The sequence below is a fragment of the Rhyacophila brunnea genome, unplaced genomic scaffold (assembly GCF_057557595.1).
Source record: "Rhyacophila brunnea isolate RB1 unplaced genomic scaffold, BYU_Rbru_1.0 scaffold_3, whole genome shotgun sequence".
NCBI classification, from domain to species: domain Eukaryota; kingdom Metazoa; phylum Arthropoda; class Insecta; order Trichoptera; family Rhyacophilidae; genus Rhyacophila; species Rhyacophila brunnea.
The window spans coordinates 7,566,368-7,586,291 of NW_028232965.1; the positions used below are offsets into that span (position 1 = coordinate 7,566,368).

The following is a 19,924-nucleotide window of genomic DNA, read 5'->3' on the forward strand; positions in this document are numbered from 1 at the left end:
TATGTAAGAATGCACAAAATTCCCTGTAAAACGCTTGTAAAACCAAAATACGTTCGTTTTATTATTTACAGAAGCGGTTCCAAAAAGAAGTGCTCCAGAACCAGAGAGGGTAGACCCAGGAACGAAATCGGAAGGAGAAGACGACTCGCAGGCAGGAACAGTCACGCATAAGAGGGGACTCGGAAGAACGCCTAATCATCTAACACTAAGGTATTTAAAATAAATTGTTTCAACAATAAATAAAATAATACATCAGTCCAGTTCGAGATATTAATAAATTTGCGAATTGCGTGTTATCTTTTTACTTTTTTCTTAAGTGCCGACTAGACGCTCATGCTTTACCACAAGCTTACCTGAGAAAACCGGTTTGTATCGGAAAGCCCGTATGTATGGACGGGAAAACTGTAACTCGCGCAAACTGAAGAGTATTCCGTATTTTTTTACACAAACTACACCGCGCACGCAAGTCGCTGCCGTCTAGCTGGCGCATTACAGACATCTGTCGATAATATTGTTTAGTATCTTATTAGTCTTAATATTAGTACAATATTGTTCTTTGTGTTGATAGTTGGTAATTAATACATTTATGTACATTTCTAGATGATTGAAAACATAAAACATGTGATTAAGATGAGATGATCTTTTATTTGACTACGTCATTGATTACTTTACTACATAATGCAAAGAACTTTGTAGCATATTTATTAAACGTATTTAATTAGAGAACGTAAAATGCAAACTCTAATGAAAATAGGTACGTTTTATATAAAGTCCGAAGACAATTAAATGAATGTAGAATGCATATTTCGACAAATGAATTAAAATATGCTTTTATTCTCATTTTAAAACGAAGTTAATTACTCTTTAGTGGTACTAATATAGTATTGTATGTGAGTAATGTTAGTTTATATGATGAGAAGAGACATAACATTATGAAATACATATACATCTTTCCTACAACATATTATAGGTATAATAATATTTAAATTCTTAATTTTCTACCGTCATACGACACCTGGGCATTTAATTCAGATATTTAATATAATATAATTACTATTTATTTCTTTTTATAAACATCTACTGTCAGATTATCCATTTGTTAAATAAAGTACCAATGTGCTTGAACTATTTTTATTTATTGTGCGCTCAATTTCAGTACAACATCAACATTGAGTGCTGGAAGTACTGGCAGTCAAGCTCGCCTCATCCAATCATCACACCAGCCCACCACATATCACCCGGTTCTGGTGAAGGACTTAGGTAAGCAACACTCGTCGCCCTCACTCAGATCCTCCCCTGACCATAGGCGGCAGACCTGTTCCGCCACTCCTGAGCGAAAAGTCACCGTCGTCAAGTCATACAGCGGGGGAAACATCAACAGAGAGAGATCACCAGACAAAGGCATCAACGGAACCTACTTCGCTAATAAAGATTGCGTCACTAAAGTCATCAAATCGCCACGGAAAAATATTGCACAGATTAACAAAAATAAAGACAGATCGCCTAGAAACAGTATTGACAGAGATCGGTCGCCTAAAAATGGTAGTTTTGACAGAGATCGCTCGCCTAAAAACGGCGGCATTGAGAGAGACCGTTCGCCTAAAAGTTGTTTTGACAGAGGTCGTTCACCTAAAACCGTTGGCTTTGAAAGAGATTGCTCACCCAAAAACGGTGGTTTTGACAGAGATCGTTCACCTAGAAATGGCAGTTTTGACAGAGATCGTTCGCCTCGAAATAGCTTCGATAAAAGAGGCAGTATTAGCAGGGAATCGTCTTTTGGAGAACGTATAGATAAAGAAAGATCTCCAAGAGGAAGTATTGATAGGAGTCGGTCTCCTAAAAATAACGAATGTAAGATTATAAAAAATCCAGAAAGGAAAAGGTCTCCATGTTGCAGTTTTGAAAGTACTAGATCAGCTCAGTCCAGCATTGATCGCTGTAAATCTCCTCATTCTATAGATCGATCAAGATCTCCCAATACAGATGGCACCAAGTCTCCATCTAAGCCGATTATTAAGAAGGGCATAATGAGAGTTAGATCACCTCAAATGACGACCCCTAGATCTCCGAGTAAATCTCCGAATCTTGCCAGGAAATATTCGAAATCTTCCCGCGAAAGACTGACTAAACTCGGCACTAATTCGCTCGATCGAGCTTCACAATATTCCCCCATGTCCGGGTACGAAGACAAGGCTTACAAACTTGGAATCGTTGTTTCTAAATCCACCGAGTCAATTGCCAAAGTGTTCGAGCGGCCTACATGTATGGAATGTTACATTTCGAATAAAAGGGCGAAGAAAAATTCCTAGCATAAAACCGGTGCGACCAGAGGCAGGTCGCACAGGAACAAAACTAAACAGGCCTTCAACTGTGAGCAATTATCTTCACTCGACAGAAGCAGTGTTGAGACGATCGATTATGAGTGTGATTTCGAAAATAATCACTACGAATATATGAGAGGCAATGCCAACAGTATGTCTGATAATGAGGAAATAAATGTTTAATTAATTAATTATTACACTAGAACATAATTTTAATGATAGCACCGGAGCTTGATATACACACGAGGTACATGTTAGTTAGATAGATATTTAGCACATAATTACTTTTTTGTCTTTGTAATGTCTTCCATTATTATTAGCCATAGATAACACCGATTGTAAGTATATCTGGCATATTTGCTCAACAATACAATTTCTTGCATAATGTCGGACATACTACAATTGTATTATTTAAAATTATTTGACGGCCTCTATTCATATTTAAATACATTTTTATTGAACCATATCTAATGGTGTAAGTGAAGTGCATATTCTGCGATTACAACTTTTGCTTTTCGGTTAAAAATCTTTAACTATACAAAATTAAATTAAACCAATTTTATTGTACCTACAAAATATTTATTAAGTACTAAAAAACTGTTATATTTCATACCGTTAGTGTTATTTCACAGTATACGGTTTTAACTGTACGAAAAAAATCGAACCGTAAAAATCCGAAGCGGCAACAAGTTCATGTTTTTTTTCACACTATACGGTTTATGCACCGTTTTTTCCATCACAAGTTCAGTTTGTGGTTGAGTGTTGTGCTGACCGTACGATTTAAAACCGTCGAATGTGAAAGCGTGCATTAGGTCGGCAGCCGTCCGGACGTCGTAAATACATTGGAAATGGACGGCGTCGTTTCGGTTTTTAGCCATCGCCATATAATGTAAAAAAATCGTAACTACCTACTCAAATTAATCGCAAGTAAAACAACAGTGCTTTGTGGGGTTAAAACCCACCTAACAATACACGCATAATACAACTATAACAGCTTATACAGAGGCTTTTCGATATATACTTCAATTTAGTAAGATTGTTTACCATTTTTGAAATAGGTTGACTAGGAAATTTATTTACATACAAAATACAACAATTTCTCAGATAAGAAGAATGATAGTTAACGATTTTTGCGGGATAAGGTATTCACTATTCACCTCTTAGATTTTATTCAAGGCTGAATGTAGTACCTACTAATAAGGACACTTATGGCGGAATTACTAAACATGCAATCGTATACAATTTAAAAAAAAAATTTAATAAATCAAGGCATTGATATCTAAAACATAAAATGAAAAAATTATTGTTTTTAGATTAGTATTATTTATAATTATTTAGATGGTAGGTATAAGTTCTCTAGAAGGTTTTGGAAAATTTCCTGAATAAGTTGTATGAATAATTTTATTTAAAATCATCGATTAGTTTTTTAAATAAATACGTATCTAACATAAAATCCTTTTAAATACAATATATCTAATCCAGTTTCGGCATTGTAATAATTCTGAATATTCTTGAAATTAAGTAAAATCTAATTCTTTTTTTTTTTGTTTTATATACTTTTGATTAAGTATAAGTATCCAGTAAATTATATCAAAATGCATGTCTCCTAATTCCATCATTAGACGTCCCTAGTAGAAGTTCAGTAGCACTTCACTTAGCATTAAGAAAGAAACCTTTTGTTCCTAGATTTATATTTGTTTTAATACTCCACTATATTAATCAAAAATAATTATCTTCAAATAAAAAAAATAAACTATTCATTAGTAGGTACTTATAATAAAATTTACAATAAATAAGATGTTTATCGTTACTTTATTGTGCACGTTAAAAAATAAGTAGAATTGCAAGCATCATATTCTTACACAATACATTAGCTACATATATACCTAAAACCAAACACCTATATTAGATAATTTGATCAATTATTATTATTTTAGATATAACCGTTCTATGTTTTGTCGTCTTGATGGAAAAACGTAAAATAAACGAAATAAAAAAATATATGTTTTAAATAATATTACAATGATTATTGTGTTGTGTGTATGTGTGTGTGTTCGTGAAATAATATTCATCACCACTTGAATTGATAAGATAATTATTATATATAAATAAAATATTATAGTAATATATTATTATACATATACAGACTGAAATTGATACGATGGTGAGTAATTTTATTTTATGATGGCTTAGTTTTACTACTATATAAGTTTATTTTAAAGTCAGATTTTTACTTATATAATATACTTATTTAATTTTAATGAGGGTTGTTGATTTTTACTTCATGAATTGTTACTTTATTTTCTCATGTTATTTATAACAACTCGATAAATTTATAATTATCTTAAAATAAATGTAATATATACATTTACCGTGAATTATGATGATTAACATTATTTATAATATTTAAACAACCGAATACAGGTATAGTTCAATCAATATAAACAGATATAAATAATATTTATCTTCAATCAAAAAAAATTAAATGACGACATATTATAATATTATATTCCTTTATATATTATATTTAAGGACAAATGTTTTGGTTTATTCCAAAACACGATATAAAATATTACGTATACAAACATTATCTTCACAAACTTACAATATATAAAAAAACGTATAGGCTAACTAATTAGATTATAAAATACCAATTACTATTCTTGCGTCTTATAATATTGCAGTTATATTAAAATGTTTGCAATCGCCAACAAGATTAATGATCATTCCATGAAACGGCCTAATTGTTAACAACTTTGATAAAAAACACTAAGCCAAATTTTAAATATTTATTATAAACGTACCATGTAAAAATTTTCACTATAGCCAATCTGAAGAAAACCTATTGTTTTTCTACAAATATTCGTATACACACAATTCATATACAAAAAGTATAAAAAATAGTGTTTATTTTATTTAAAATATTGTTTTATATAATATGTTTCTTACATAGATAGGATATAAAATCATTACTTACCTTTTTCTAGATTTGTAATGATTGCCTACTTATTAATTTATCATTTTATCAATATTCGAAGGTGCAGAGGTTATTCAGAGCAAGTCATTTATTTTCACAATTGAGGTTATTACGCATTTACATCTTGGTTTCATATATTAAAGCATATTGTATTATATTGTTTATTTTACAAAAAAAATACAAAACTTACACACTTAATATAATCGTTATTATTAATATTTTTAAAATACAATTTAATATTTTTTGGTTTAAAAAATTTATATTCAATATCTTACAATAATATCTACAATAAAAATGTCTAATTGAAAGGGCAGTAAAATAATAATATAATATTTAGTTAATTATTATAATAAGACAACATTGACAAAGTTTATTATAAGTCAAGTATCATATTATTATGCGCTATGTAAGAGGATTATTCAATTATAATAGATTTTCCTTATTTACCATGTTTAATGCAATAGTTAATTTATAATAATTACAAGATAAAAAGAACTTTTTATAAACAACATTTTTAAATTTTCTGTTGAAACATATAAACTTGACTTGACTAGCTTAAACGATCAAAAAAATTTGTACTTGATAGAAATAATACTGAAATGTCATTTTGACATTCATATTGATTTCCATAGTAACGCACATATATGTTAATAATTTAGTTGCTTGGACCCCAGAACTCTAGCAACCAATAATGGTGTCGAAATAACTTTTCATACAAAACAGATTTAACTGAAAATTAATTCAATTCTACTTAAAGATGGCTAAAAGTATTAAAACAATGCACTGGCATCCTGTTCTGATGTATTCCAAAAGTTTCAAATGTCTATCTAGTCGGGAAATTAGTTAAAAATCGATTTCAAGATTTGTACCGGATAAACAACCACCGGAAAAATAAGAATACGACCTAATAAAAACGTTGTAAAAATAAAAATGATTACTTTAACACAATATCTCAATAACTAAAATTAAACTAATCGTTTAAAAATGAATGTAGCCAGAATCCGTGTGTAAATAAGTCATCATGTTGACAAACATAGTTTTATATTCTAATTCGTGTTCATTGGATGGTATTAAAAAGTGCATTTATGAAAATATTGACTTACTCCGGATGACCTCTAAACCCAAAACTTAAAAAAATAATTTAAGATAATTGTAAAAACTAATTTCGAAATAGTATTATATATTTTACTGTATCTTCGTATTTTTTAATTTAAAGTGACTCATTAATAATGTATAGTTAGATATTATGTAACTAAGAATAGTTGTAGTTCACCATAATTTCTTGGCGCCTCGGGCAAAACTTCGTGGCAAAGTGCCAAATAAATATGGCACGAATATAAAATGATTGATTTAAATTAACTTATGAAAACTAGCATTTTACTATGTACCTAATTAAGTCATATAGATAGAGACATAAATTAGTCTTCAATAGGTTTTTTTTGCATGTGTAGATGTTTTCTTTGAAAGTAATTGTTCACAGCTTTGTAAACTTGTTCTGTTTGCTTTTTACACACTCCTCTATTTTTAATTACTAAAATAATTTAAATAATTAAAATCATTGTATCATTTATACTTTGACTCATTGTTTCATACTCAAATGTCAATGAAACGACAAAATAATATAAAATATTTATTTTATTTTTTACGATAATTATTTTATGACGCATTATTCAATATTTAGAAAACTCACTAGATAGTTAAAAATATACAATATAATAAAATATATATCCAATTACAAAATATTATACTATTTACACTATTCAACATTTATTATTATTATTATTGTAAATTATAATATGATACTTATAATAAGTAACCCCCTCCCAAAATGTCTTTTGGTTAACCCACACTGTTCATGAACCTAAATTTTGTAAATACACAATATTCTCACAGTATACCTTCAATTTCCTTATAGAGTCCTTTAAAATAATATTATTGTATAAAATAAAATATTAACATATTATAATTAATTGATACTACTCTCTAACCTGTGAGCAATGTTACTGATTCAACAATCAAACATTTAATAGAAATTTAAATCTAATTAATTAGATGTTATTTGACCAAAACAATTGATTATTAACTGTTTTGAAATATAATATATCATAGATGGAATATAAAATAATAGATCAACAAACATTCAACTCTTTGCCAGTGGTAAAGGTAAACCACTTGAAGTTGGCTCATGGTCCTCATCCTGACGTTTGGTTTTCACGAGTAAAATATTCTAAAAGTGAGCGAGAAAGTGATGGAATATGAATTTTGTGATAAAACATTTATATTTGACAAATAAGTATCGATTTTGATACTTTGATAAGAATGATATTGATACCTTCAATATTTTGATTTGGGAGTTCTTTATGAGTCCCTAAAAGGCGTTATATTATGTACATAGATTATCGTAATATTCTATCACTTGTCCACTCACTATTATAATATATTCTTGAATGCTAGACATTTTTGAAGTAAGGCCATGATCCAAATTCAAATGGTGTATCTCTATACAAAAGACATCACCGGTGTCTTCGTAATTTAAAATAAAAAATACCCTCTCGCATGGTAAATGTAATGTTACCCCATTGAAAGGGTGACGATAAGTCAAATATCTGTTTTGATACTTTGAAAAAATTGGCAATCAATATCCCCAATAAATTCCAAAGAGATCTAAAGAGTTTGGTGTTTGGTGTGTTGTAGGTTCACCTGTGTGGAAACCACGAGACATGATGGGCGATAGCGCCGCGTCAACCACGTCCACCACTTTGCCACGGAGCCAAAGGTCAAATCAGCAGCTGGCAGCTAGTCGCAAGTCCCTAGAACCTGAACATCACTAACTCACAACAACAAAAAACCCAGATTTATTTCAGTTGGCATTCCGTTAACCGCTATCTACATACTTCATCATCAATTAAAACTATCTCCGGCCTACATTCACTTCAATCTAATTATTCATATTCGAAAAAAAAATCGATACCTCTCAAGCCGTACGGTAAACGGACAAATAGTTTTATTTATTAACAATATTAATAGCATTCATCTTTCGATAGATATACAACTATTTTTTTTTTCAATCTTTTATTAATAATAATTGTTATAATTAAATCATTCAATAACACAGCAGCTTTTATGTAATTTGTCTGATAATTTATTTTATTATTTAGTTTAATGCTCATTAATATTTTTTAAAGATTTATTTTGCAGTATTAAACATTTTTTCTGCGATGTCATTATTAATTGGTATTGTATGTCAATTTACTACTTCAGTATATCTCCAATTTCTTGCTGAATTATTTTTTTATCATTATTATAATTTATGATAGTTTTTTTCACTAAAATACGATACGTATTCTTGTTGATTTTTAAGAAATATATTATTACGATGATCAAAAATAAAATAGTATTATGAGAAAAAGATGTTTATTTATCTCGTTCAAACAATAATAATATGTTATATTATAAACATTTTTTATTATAAACAATATGTTCCAAATGCTTTTTAAATATACATTATATATTTTAAAACACTCTGTTAAATCTCTTTGACTGTCTTATTGAATAGAAGTATTACAAAATATATTATATATAAACGCAAAATGATTAAATCCCTTTTGTTTTTAATAGTTAATTGTCGTCAACTGTGAACTAATATAAAAAGTTAAATTTCTTTCAATAAGACCGCCAAAGTACTTATTATATACTTAATAAAATAATTAATATTTTACTGCCATTAAATATTTATTATGAAAATAACTTAACATCACACAAATCCGATATATATATATGTAATTCAGATACCTGATATAGTAAACTTGACAAAGATTCAATATTGAAGGACTTGTGTGAGGTAGGATTTTTTGTGTGCTTTATTTATCTAAATAAAATATTCATGATTGTCACTCAAAAACTGTTTCGAATCAGTTATTACGGTTCTATCATTATATAATAGATTTTTATGAACTATCTTGTTATGATGCAGTTAAGGGCCTCGTGGCGTAACAACGAGACTTTTAATCGTCAATTGTTTCAATATTCAATTCGTTGACATACCTACTCCAATATTTTAATAAAACTACGACAATCTTCAAGTACCGAAACGTAAATTTTATTACAGTGTTATCAATTTTACAGCTAGAGCTGTATACTATTATAAAACGAATCTTCTTCGTAATTTTTCGTTTGTTGCTATATCTTATTTATCTAGCAAACTCCATTTTTTAATATCTAGTCTATTAAAGTTAGCCATTTTTTTATAGATAGTACAAATATTACGTTTTCATTAAGATATAAACCACTCCATAAAAAATATTTGTTTTGAGTAGTGTCTATTCAAATTAATGTGTAGTCTATGACCATACAACAATATTGTCGAACATTTGAATGAAAATAACATATAACTAGTACAAAATATAACAAACAATTTTTCAATAATTTTATTGTAATTCTCTTACGAATATTTTATTTATTTAATAGATGTTATTGCCATGATCATTTTATCAATTTGATTTTATCCACAATTTATTAGTTTTGATTGGTATAATAGTTGGACACAAATTCAGTAATTTATTCATATTCCAATTATTCAGTAGATTTATCTCTTGTCTCAAAATTATTGATTGATATTAAAATTATTCTCTCGATAGATATTCCTTCGCTCATAACATTACCCGTGAGTGTATGGATTCATTAAAGTTAAAACTTAGACATTTTATATCAATTCACATTGCAGTAGGTATATAGAGATAATTTTGAATTAATTATTATTCACTAATTTTCGATGCCAAAGATCTGCACTAAGAAACATATTATTATTATTATATAAATATTAATATAATATACTTACACCACTATGTTCTTATCGATTTTAATTAAAATATTATTAAAATCTCAATTTCGATTAATATTTATTTTACTGTCTTTTTTGTTGTTAGTAATATTTTTCTTTTTCGACATGTCATTATTTTTGTAATCTATATTTAGATTATTAATTAATATCGCAATTAAAAAATAGGTAAAAAAATTAAAATAAAGATGGAGATAAATCTCACAGTCGATAAAAATACAAAAAGACTTTTTCAATAAATAAATAAACATGACAGTTTAAATGAATGATTTTTTTGTTTGACTTACCTAGGATATTAAAATTTATGTTTTAAAAATAGTTATTATTCCTTTTTATTATCGAATTTTATAAATCGAATGAACTTTTTTTCGACATGTCATTTGTAACAAACGTTTATGGTAAACAAAGCTGTGTTAAATTGTATGGGTGTTGCGTTAATGATTAAAAATTATAGTTTCACACAAATCGAATGGATAAGGATGTTGCGCAAACATGCTGTGTTCAGAGTTGACTGCTGACAAGCATTTCACACAAACGCTCGACTACGCTGAATGTGCTCTTTGGAGTTTAAGGACCAAACTATTCCGCTAATGGACTTTCACCAGCTCCGTAAGAACCAACTCCAAGTCTTTATTTATACTAGAAAAAATGCGTTTTTTTAAATACACTACATACATGGGTATAATTTTTGTGTTGTGAACATAAAATTTTCCAATCATTGTCATCACCATTTTTAAGAAAACAATCTAAAGAGAATCTATATTTTCTTTTCATAAAGAAATTCATTTTCATATTCTATTATACCCCTTCTGTAATAAATGAGGGTTTGTATTTTCTCATAATACCTGAAAATGCTGAATCACAACTCAATGTGACGTATTGGTTCCTGTCATGCTATGCAAGTTAAACAGAAAGCTTTCGAGAGTATATTTAATTGTATGCATCTAACTTTGCGTGGCAGAACATGTGACAAAGATATTTCACGATTTATTATTAGTTAAAATTATACAAATAGAATTACATATTTAATACACGACAGCGTTGAAAACGTGCTAATATACAATCCAAAAATTATGATGAAATATACACCTAAGTATGCGTTTTTATGTATTTAATAAATTATACTATATTTTTTGTTGTGAATATTTAACATCTATAAAACGCAGCTCGATATAAATAACATTTAGTTTCTGTCATCATTCCAAGTCATTGTGTACTATTTTATCTGATTTCTTATGAAAATAATAACATTAATTACCTGTTATAAAAATAGCACTCGCTGAAATTTATTCATTTCGGCTGTTATTTGAACATATTCACAAATAATTGTCAGATATTAACGAATATAAAAAACTATTATAAAACACCAAAAATCTTGTAATCTTCTACAAAAAAATCGTAGAGGTAAATAATTAATGATAACACCTGTATTTAAATTTGTTATTGTGACAAACTTATCACAAATCAGCTCAAATACTTAATTCAATAGGTGTGTAATCCTCTACATACCATGGATTTAGCGACTAGTGTTAGTGAATAATATGAATTGTAAACTAAGTAATAATATAATTATTTATAATTATTAGGAACTGCAACTGTCACACTTAAAAAGGGACTAAACAGTGAGCAGGTCACAACTAATATTGTTATAAAATTTATATAATGAGAACATAAATAAATTTAAAAGGTTATGAAATTTAAATCAATAAAACGAGTCACTTGAACATTTTATTTGTATTTGTAACTAAATGTAAGCACAACCAATGCACATTTTTTTCTCTAATCATTGTATGATTATGTATTTATTTTATTTCATTTATATATTATGTATTGATATTGGTGTCATTAAGCAACCACACCAAAATTCATAATTGAACAATGAATTAAAAGCATATTCCATCTGCTTCATTATAAAAGATCATGACACTCCTCACACAAACTTGAGCAAAATTTATGATATTTTCCATATTTAAAAAAATGTCATATTTTTATTATTGGCGCTTTTGTTTTGCTTTTTTTTAATATTCACTGAAAGACTTTATTGTTGAAACAAATAAATCATGGTTTCTCGTCATATTCTATTTTATTTTGATATTTGAAAAAGGCGATGGTGAAATTGTGTGCCAAATTGATAAAAACAAATTTCTGACTATCTAGTAGGTTTTTATTATAAGAACACAAAATATTAGATAAAACCTTCTTGAAAACTATAGTAGATTGGCTCGAGAAAGTATATGCACAATTTTTAACAATGCCAGGAATACCAGAAACACCCCATATTCCTGGATGAACTTTAATTGATAACTGCAAGTGCCAAACGAATTTGTATTCACCATTCTTAATTTCAAATTCAATGGAAAATATTTATTTGCTTATTTATTTATAATGGGCAAAAGCCATATTTAAAGAGCCTTGATAATCACATCGAACGATGTTATATTTTTTAATTATTTAGCCTGTTCATTGTTTTTACGATGTAAATATTACACTGCATTTTTTTACAATTGACAATTTTAATAAATATTTTTTTCAAATAATTTCAATATTTTCGCACTACTTCTATGATTTTTTTTTTTTTAATTAGAGACCATATTTTAGTTTCATCAGTATTTCATACCTGTATATTATAAATTGCACCATACTATAGAAAAATACCATCATTATAATATGCTCAACACAATTTGCAACATAATAATTAATCATTTATACAGAGAGGCATACTGTGAATCCATGTATTGAGAAATTGTTATGAAATCAGATGACACGTATGTATTATTAAGTAGTTTGGAATTCTATCCAATGCAAATCATAGGATGTATCCATATATATATATATATACATATATATATAATAATATCTGTGCCAAGGATTTATTTCAATTCACTTCCATGTTTGTTTCAAGATTAATTGTTTATTTTCTATGAAAAATGTATTTATAATATCGATTATTTTGATAGCTAACATTTGAAATTATTTTATAAAAAAAAATGAGAACATTGAAAATTGAAATAACTCAGGGTTGTTTGATTTTCCATATAGATAATATTGATTTTATCACTTATTATATTCTCCACTAAAATAAAACATATGTTTCAAAAGAGCCGTTTAATTATTGTTACACTTCAAACCCCTCACCCTCCCTTATAGAAGAATCTCACTTACATTCATTGACGTAAGTATTATTATATAAACCAAATGTATGAAAAATAAAATTACACCAATATTTTTTAGCCTACAAGAGTCACCTTTTTTTATTATTATTTTTTATTATAAACAAATAAATTACAACTAAAAGTGGCGGGAGTGGCTTTCTACATTGTAAAAGGTCAATTTCCAAACTGCATTAACTATAAGCGCTGTCAAGCAGAGCATTAGAGCGGAGCTCGGAGCAGGAGCACGGAGCAGTGGAGCAATGGGGGTTTACCCGGAACAGGAGCGAAGCCGGAGCACCGAAAATGTGTAGTGCTCCACTGCTTTAGATGTTTTTTTTTATTATTAAATTTTCGTCCTAAAATTCAATAAAAATATTATATTTGACACTTTGCAACACTGGAATTATTTAAAATACGATGAGTGATAAATAACCTCTCTTTTTTTAGAGAAGAGGCAGATGAAAACTTTTTACTTGATGCGTAACAGACCCTGGAGCGGAGCTGGAGCAAGTATTAGGTACCCGGAGCGGAGCAACTTAAAAAAGGGTCCGCTCCAACCCTCCGCTGTCGATACGAATACTTACGTTTTTATAGTTTTTTTTCTCGCCAATGGGTTTGTATTCTAACAAGCTGTTTTTATAACATATGGTAATATTATAAAAACAATAATTACAATGAGGGTGATCTTTACTTTTTTTTTTTGTCAGATGTTGTTTTCTAGAAAAAAAAACACCCATTTTCTGTTCAGATATTGTATGTAATGCTGTATCTGTAGATATACAAATGTTTACAGCCTGCATTAAATTGTAAGCTAGTGGCTTCTTGGGATAATAACCCTAATCTATGGATACTATTTTGGCCTTCTCGCTGGCCAATTGTTTAGTCTTTTTTATAATAAGTTTTATTTGTGCACTTATTTTGGGACACAGGTCACATAACAAACTAGGTTCATTAGTTTTCGCATTATTTCATAGATGTCAGCAAAAGATGTTCAACCATGACTGATATCCAAAACTCAACCAAATTTTCCGATCATAATTGCTGGTAAAATCTGCTTTCTTGAAATTATAGTCCACCTTTTAGAATGCTGTTAAAGGATAAGTTAGTTGGTACCTATATGTGTATGGGTGCTTTAGAATAATATATTTGAAGTAAAAACTTTTTACGCGGTGCACGAATACTCCTGGAAAAATGAATCCCGCTGATCTGTGACAAAAAAACGTCATATCTTACTTGGAAAGCGAAATAAAAATCAAAGGCAATGAGTGGGATATGTATGCCTTTCGATTAGCAAGCGTGCACGCTATGTAGTATTTAGTCTATGTACGTGTCTAAGCACGCACTATAATGCCAAAATATTCTTTACCTGCAATTCATACTGTTTTTCTCATTTTTCTTCAATATTATCAACAATATTCCTGAAGAACATGGCCAGCGAAGCTGTCAAATCAAATATTTACTTTAGATTGCCTGTAATTATTAACATTTTCGAAAATCCTACGGTTCTTCTGGGAATCAACTACAACACCCACCACCATGTGAAAAATCCATTTTTATGAATAAATAATAATTAGTAAATATGTTGAAATACTATGGAACACTGAACGAATAGTTCAAATAGTCCAAAAAATATGAATACATCTAGGTTTTAACCGGTGAAGGTGTTTTGACTTTGAAATTGAAATTGAATTAATATAATATTAAATATTTGTATTGTTTTCTTTCAACCTACCCCGTTTACACATGCATGGATTTACTGCTAACAGTACGTATTATCGCGGCTATAACAAAAAAATGCACGTGTAAAAAAGTATTATCTAAGTAAGATTGTATGCATGGATCAAAAAAGTTGAGAAGCATATGAATTTTCACCCGACAATAATTGGACTGTGCGATATCCCTACACAGTAGAAAAAAACATACTACACCGCGCAGAGACTCATTTTGAGGTTCACCGATCTTCACGATATGTCAAATAGTAACATACAATGACAACATCACGTCTCGCTTACTCTTGAATAATGAGATTGGAGAGACAGTCAGCACGAGTACAGGCGCTATTATGCTATTTAGCCATGGTCCACTAATAGTCAGACCGTGGCAACAAACCAAGAATTTCAATCGTAGTGCTAATTATTGCGCATACTTCGAATAGACTAATGATGATTTTTACGAGTAATATTGACATTCATATTATAATATATAAACTTAATTTACTGCGAACATGCAACCGCATTGCATTTGAAGACAATTAATAACTAGCATTACTAACAGCATAACTCGAAATTTAGTGTCACGGCCTGACTATTATAGTCAAATGTTTGTAGTAATCAGGGAACTCAGAAATAATGTTCTGTGGTAGTAATGTTAGCAAGGGGGTCCGGATCCGAAAATCCCCGCCTGTGTGCGCACCTGCCCAATCCGCTTTGGTTGGATGGTGATAATGGAAGATCATTGACATAGCTCAGCTGTCGGCCAAAGACGAAAGTCATCCCTGTTGCAGTAACGGCAAAACGTGTGATGTAAACAAGAAAGTGGTTGAGAAAAAAGCAAAGCCGCTAATGGATGTTTGTTTTGATTGTCGCGCATACTAACTGCACGGAATTATTATTAGTATCTATGGTATATGTAGGCGGCGACTGGCACGATGTGTGTGGTCGCTAACGCCCTTTCCTTACCTATGTAATATTCACTAACACTTTTACGAATGTTAGCAATACTACAAATTAACGGTACTTATGTTTTTTTTTAATTTACACTAGTTATCGTAACTTGATTATCGTATAATATACGGTTAACCAAAATATCAGAACTCTTATAATATACACAAATAAATTTTAATTAATTTTTTTAACTTTCTGGGGGAGTTTGGATCCGAAAACCCTCCCCTTGAGTGTGTGCCGGACAATATAACGATACAGGCGCATTCTCACGATTACCTATCTACTTCTTTTACCATTTTGAAAAAAATGAGCTATTATAACTAACGTCCATTTTCAATCCCATGTCCATATCAACGTTTGTCCTCTCCATGGCCCCCAGGCTAACAGGGCCCGGCGTGGTGAGTCGACCAGATTTGTGAGATAAACACACATCACAAATTTGCTTTAATAGTGAAAAAAGTCGCCCGCGGCGCGATTTTACTTCAATAGTGTTATATTAAAATATATGATTGTGTGATACAATTTTTCATTGTGTGTCGATACTCGGCAACTCCATAATTCAAATGGATGTATTAAAAATACACCCTAATTTTACTGAATACACCATTTAGAAAACACTACTGTAAAGCGTCACACAGACTTTACCCTTAGCGATAGATAGGGGGGCCCGCCAAAGATCCTAGCCTGGGGGCCCGCTTTAATGTGGGAGCCATGGTCCTCTCATATGCTTATCCTTGCGATTGGATCGTGGAATGGTATTGAACTATCACGTTGTCGAGCTGACAATCATAGATAATGTACGTTACTCACAATATCAGAAGACTCACGAATACAATCCTAAATCATTTGAAATATTTTTCTATTATAATAAACCGTTGTCATTTCACAAGTTTCGAGAATGTTATATTCTTCTTCTTCTTCTTTCACCCTGTCACGTCCCAACATTGGGGCATAGGGCAAGCACAAGTTGGCGCCACTTCCCTCGGTCCATCGCCAACTCCTGTGCCTCCCGCCATGTCAGACCTGCAGCACGTAGGTCACTTTTGTAGCATCGCTGCAGGGTGAGGGAGGGCCGGCCACGGCGACGGAACCCTTGAGGCTGTGCCACAAGGGTACGAAGTGCCGCACTCTTTGGCGGCATCCGGAATACATGTCCCAGCCACGTAATTCGTCTCTTTGTGATAACGTCAATCACCAAAGGCTGTTGTGTCTGCTCACGAACTCGGGTGTTTGTAACGCGGTCGTACCAATGTACCCCTAAGATTCTGTGGAGACATCGATTCTCAAAGCTCAAAAGCCGAGACTCTTGAAGCTTAGTAAGATGCCATGTCTCACAGCCATACAGGAGCACAGGTAGCACGCACGCGTTAAACAAACGACATTTGGTCCTCACAGAATACAGCCTTGACCTCCATGCGACTCCAAGTTGGTTGAACGCAGAGCCCGCCACACCCATGCGGATTCCAAGCTCACTAGAAATACCACCATCATCGGCAACCGTGGCACCCAAGTATTTGAATCTGGACACCAGCTCGACGGGCAGACCAGAAACCCGCAGAGGAGTGTCAGCGTCGATGCAAGCAGCACTGCACATGGATTTGGTCTTAGCGGCATTCAGATGAAGACCCACACGCATCGAGTTCGCGGCTAGCCTGTTCACGGTCACCTCCAGCCTTTCGATCGTCGAGTCAAACACGACTGCGTCGTCTGCATACTCCAAGTCGCACAGTCTTTCTTCGCATAGATCGCTTGTGTCATCATGATGTAGGCGTATCCTACTGTTGGGGCAAACCGTCTTACGCATTATGAAATCCATCATGATGATAAAAAGAAAGGGCGCAAGTACACATCCTTGCTTGACTCCTGACGTGATTTCAAAAAGGTCATTATTGATTTAAGCGATGTGATAAAAGTCACTGAGCATATTGTATGGCAATGTGTTAGACACGGCGTTTTTGAGTGGACGACTGCTGGATAAAATCCATCATATAGTGGTACACAAGGCCCACAAGGGGCACTAAACAACCAACGGGACGCCCTAAAACCCGCTGGATATTTGAACTCAATAAAGTTCGTTGGATTTACGTGGCAACGAACTGTTATGTCCTTCCGATGAGTAATTTAAGGAAACAGGTTATTTGGGCTAGCAGGTATCCTGTACGGGTTGGTGGTATTAACCTTCCTTAAGTTTTTAACCAGAAATGGGACACTCTGTGAACTCCTTGATGTAATACTCACAGTTTGTACGCTTAAAGACCGTAAGTCTTTTGTGAAGATAATCTTGTCAGGTTAGTTACCTTCGTGGGCGAATTTAGCTTTTGGAATGTGATGGTGTGAATACGGTAAACAGATAAGATTTTCGTAGAGTAAATATTACTGTTTATTTCAACGTAAAAAAAAAGTACAAATTATATTAACAATTTAAGATGCTTACAGTATGAATGATTTTATATGGACGATAGGAACAGGGCGTTCCGTGCTTTTATATAATTAATCTTAATGGGTTTCTTGAACCGGGACAAGGTCCAATGGGTGCCTACGTGCGCGTCCGGGGTGTGCACATAGGTTTATAACAACAACAACAATGTTGCTTATGGTATTCACATTGAGTACAAAGTTTAAGGTAGGTATAGATGTTATATTGTTCATATAAAATAATATGTATTTATCGTGATTCAGTGCATTGATCTCCGGTTTCGGAATCCAAAGGCAACCGTTGTTTACAAGTTCTTATATTCGGTTAAAATGTTATCTTGAATTAAATTATTGACTTTAGATAAAAGGGCTAGTATGTGAGTCTTTGAATGCTTTCATCCTGACATAGATAGGTATGCAAGTATTCATGTTATATTAATAAAAAGATTTGTAAAGTTCAATAGGTAAGTGGTATTGCAAAGTTGATAGGTATAATATGTAGTACCTTTAAAGCATGCACAACATAACGACCGTGAATAATGGAAGGAGCCAGGGAAGACATTCACCCAGTAGCTTATTAACCTCGGTTTATATTGATGATAATTCATTTTTGAAAAGTAATGTCAATAACAAATTTGGTTAACACCGAACGCCATCTATAATCATGTTAGTAATATCATCATCTTGATTGATTAAAGCTGATCGCATTTCGTTGGCGTAGTCATCAGACTTAACTCTCATTAGTCATAGACGAATTGATAACTTGAAGGATAATAGCACTCGCCCAAGCAATAAAAGATGCAAATTCGACTATTTTTTCACACTCGGTTATTTTTTTCCCTAGAATTTTAATAGCTTAAATTGAATGTTAACCACGGTGGTCCTAAGTAGATAATATTAACATATTTTTTCAACTACGGAGGTTTGGAATCGATTCCTCTAGTCATCATTTTAACGAGAATGGTTCAGTATATTTTTCAATACGTGTTAATGGCAAAATAGGACATAGTTATTAAATATGTCGTATATATGACAAATGTTCCCAAACCTTTTTAATCTCAAATCATAATTTCGCTTCATTAGTTTTGCATTAATTAAGGCCTCTCCGCACTCTCAACTGGTTTCCGGCAGCCATGGTTGCCAGCAAGCATAAACTGAAACTGTGCCTGATTGCCGGAACCACGTACGTAAACGTTTTTTTATGCCCCATAGTTGCAACCGACTTGGTAGCCGGTAATCTTGTCGACAGTACCGAAGAGACCTTAAACTATAATCTACGACACTTTCAAAAGATTCAGCGTGTTAATTCTATAAAATTTATTGATAGATTTCCCTTATTTCTATCTGCACCTACGTTGGAATAGTTCGTGGAGCAGTCATATTTTTTTTATAAAAACGGAACCGCGAAACTGGTCCAAACAATTCATGATACTGTTGAATTTGAAAGATTCAGATAGACAATGTACAGTTTACAATAATATTATTGTATTAATTACAAAAAAGGCGCCCCACTCGAGCTTCCAACTGACTAGTGTTCCTATCCCCAGCGCGCTGCTCCC

General features: G+C 31.5%; 1 protein-coding gene across 1 annotated transcript in view; it reads left to right on the forward strand.

Moving 5' to 3' along the window:
• The window catches only part of sif (guanine nucleotide exchange factor still life), a 386,622-nt gene extending 378,358 nt beyond the window's left edge, over window positions 1-8,264 (forward strand). The window contains exons 39-41 of the mRNA XM_085952659.1: window positions 72-210; window positions 1,157-1,260; window positions 7,993-8,264. Coding sequence (XP_085808785.1) covers window positions 72-210; window positions 1,157-1,260; window positions 7,993-8,129 — 380 coding nt within the window. The 3' untranslated portion in view covers window positions 8,130-8,264. The remainder of the gene's footprint in view (window positions 1-71; window positions 211-1,156; window positions 1,261-7,992) is intronic.
• The last annotated feature ends 11,660 nt before the right edge of the window (window positions 8,265-19,924 follow it).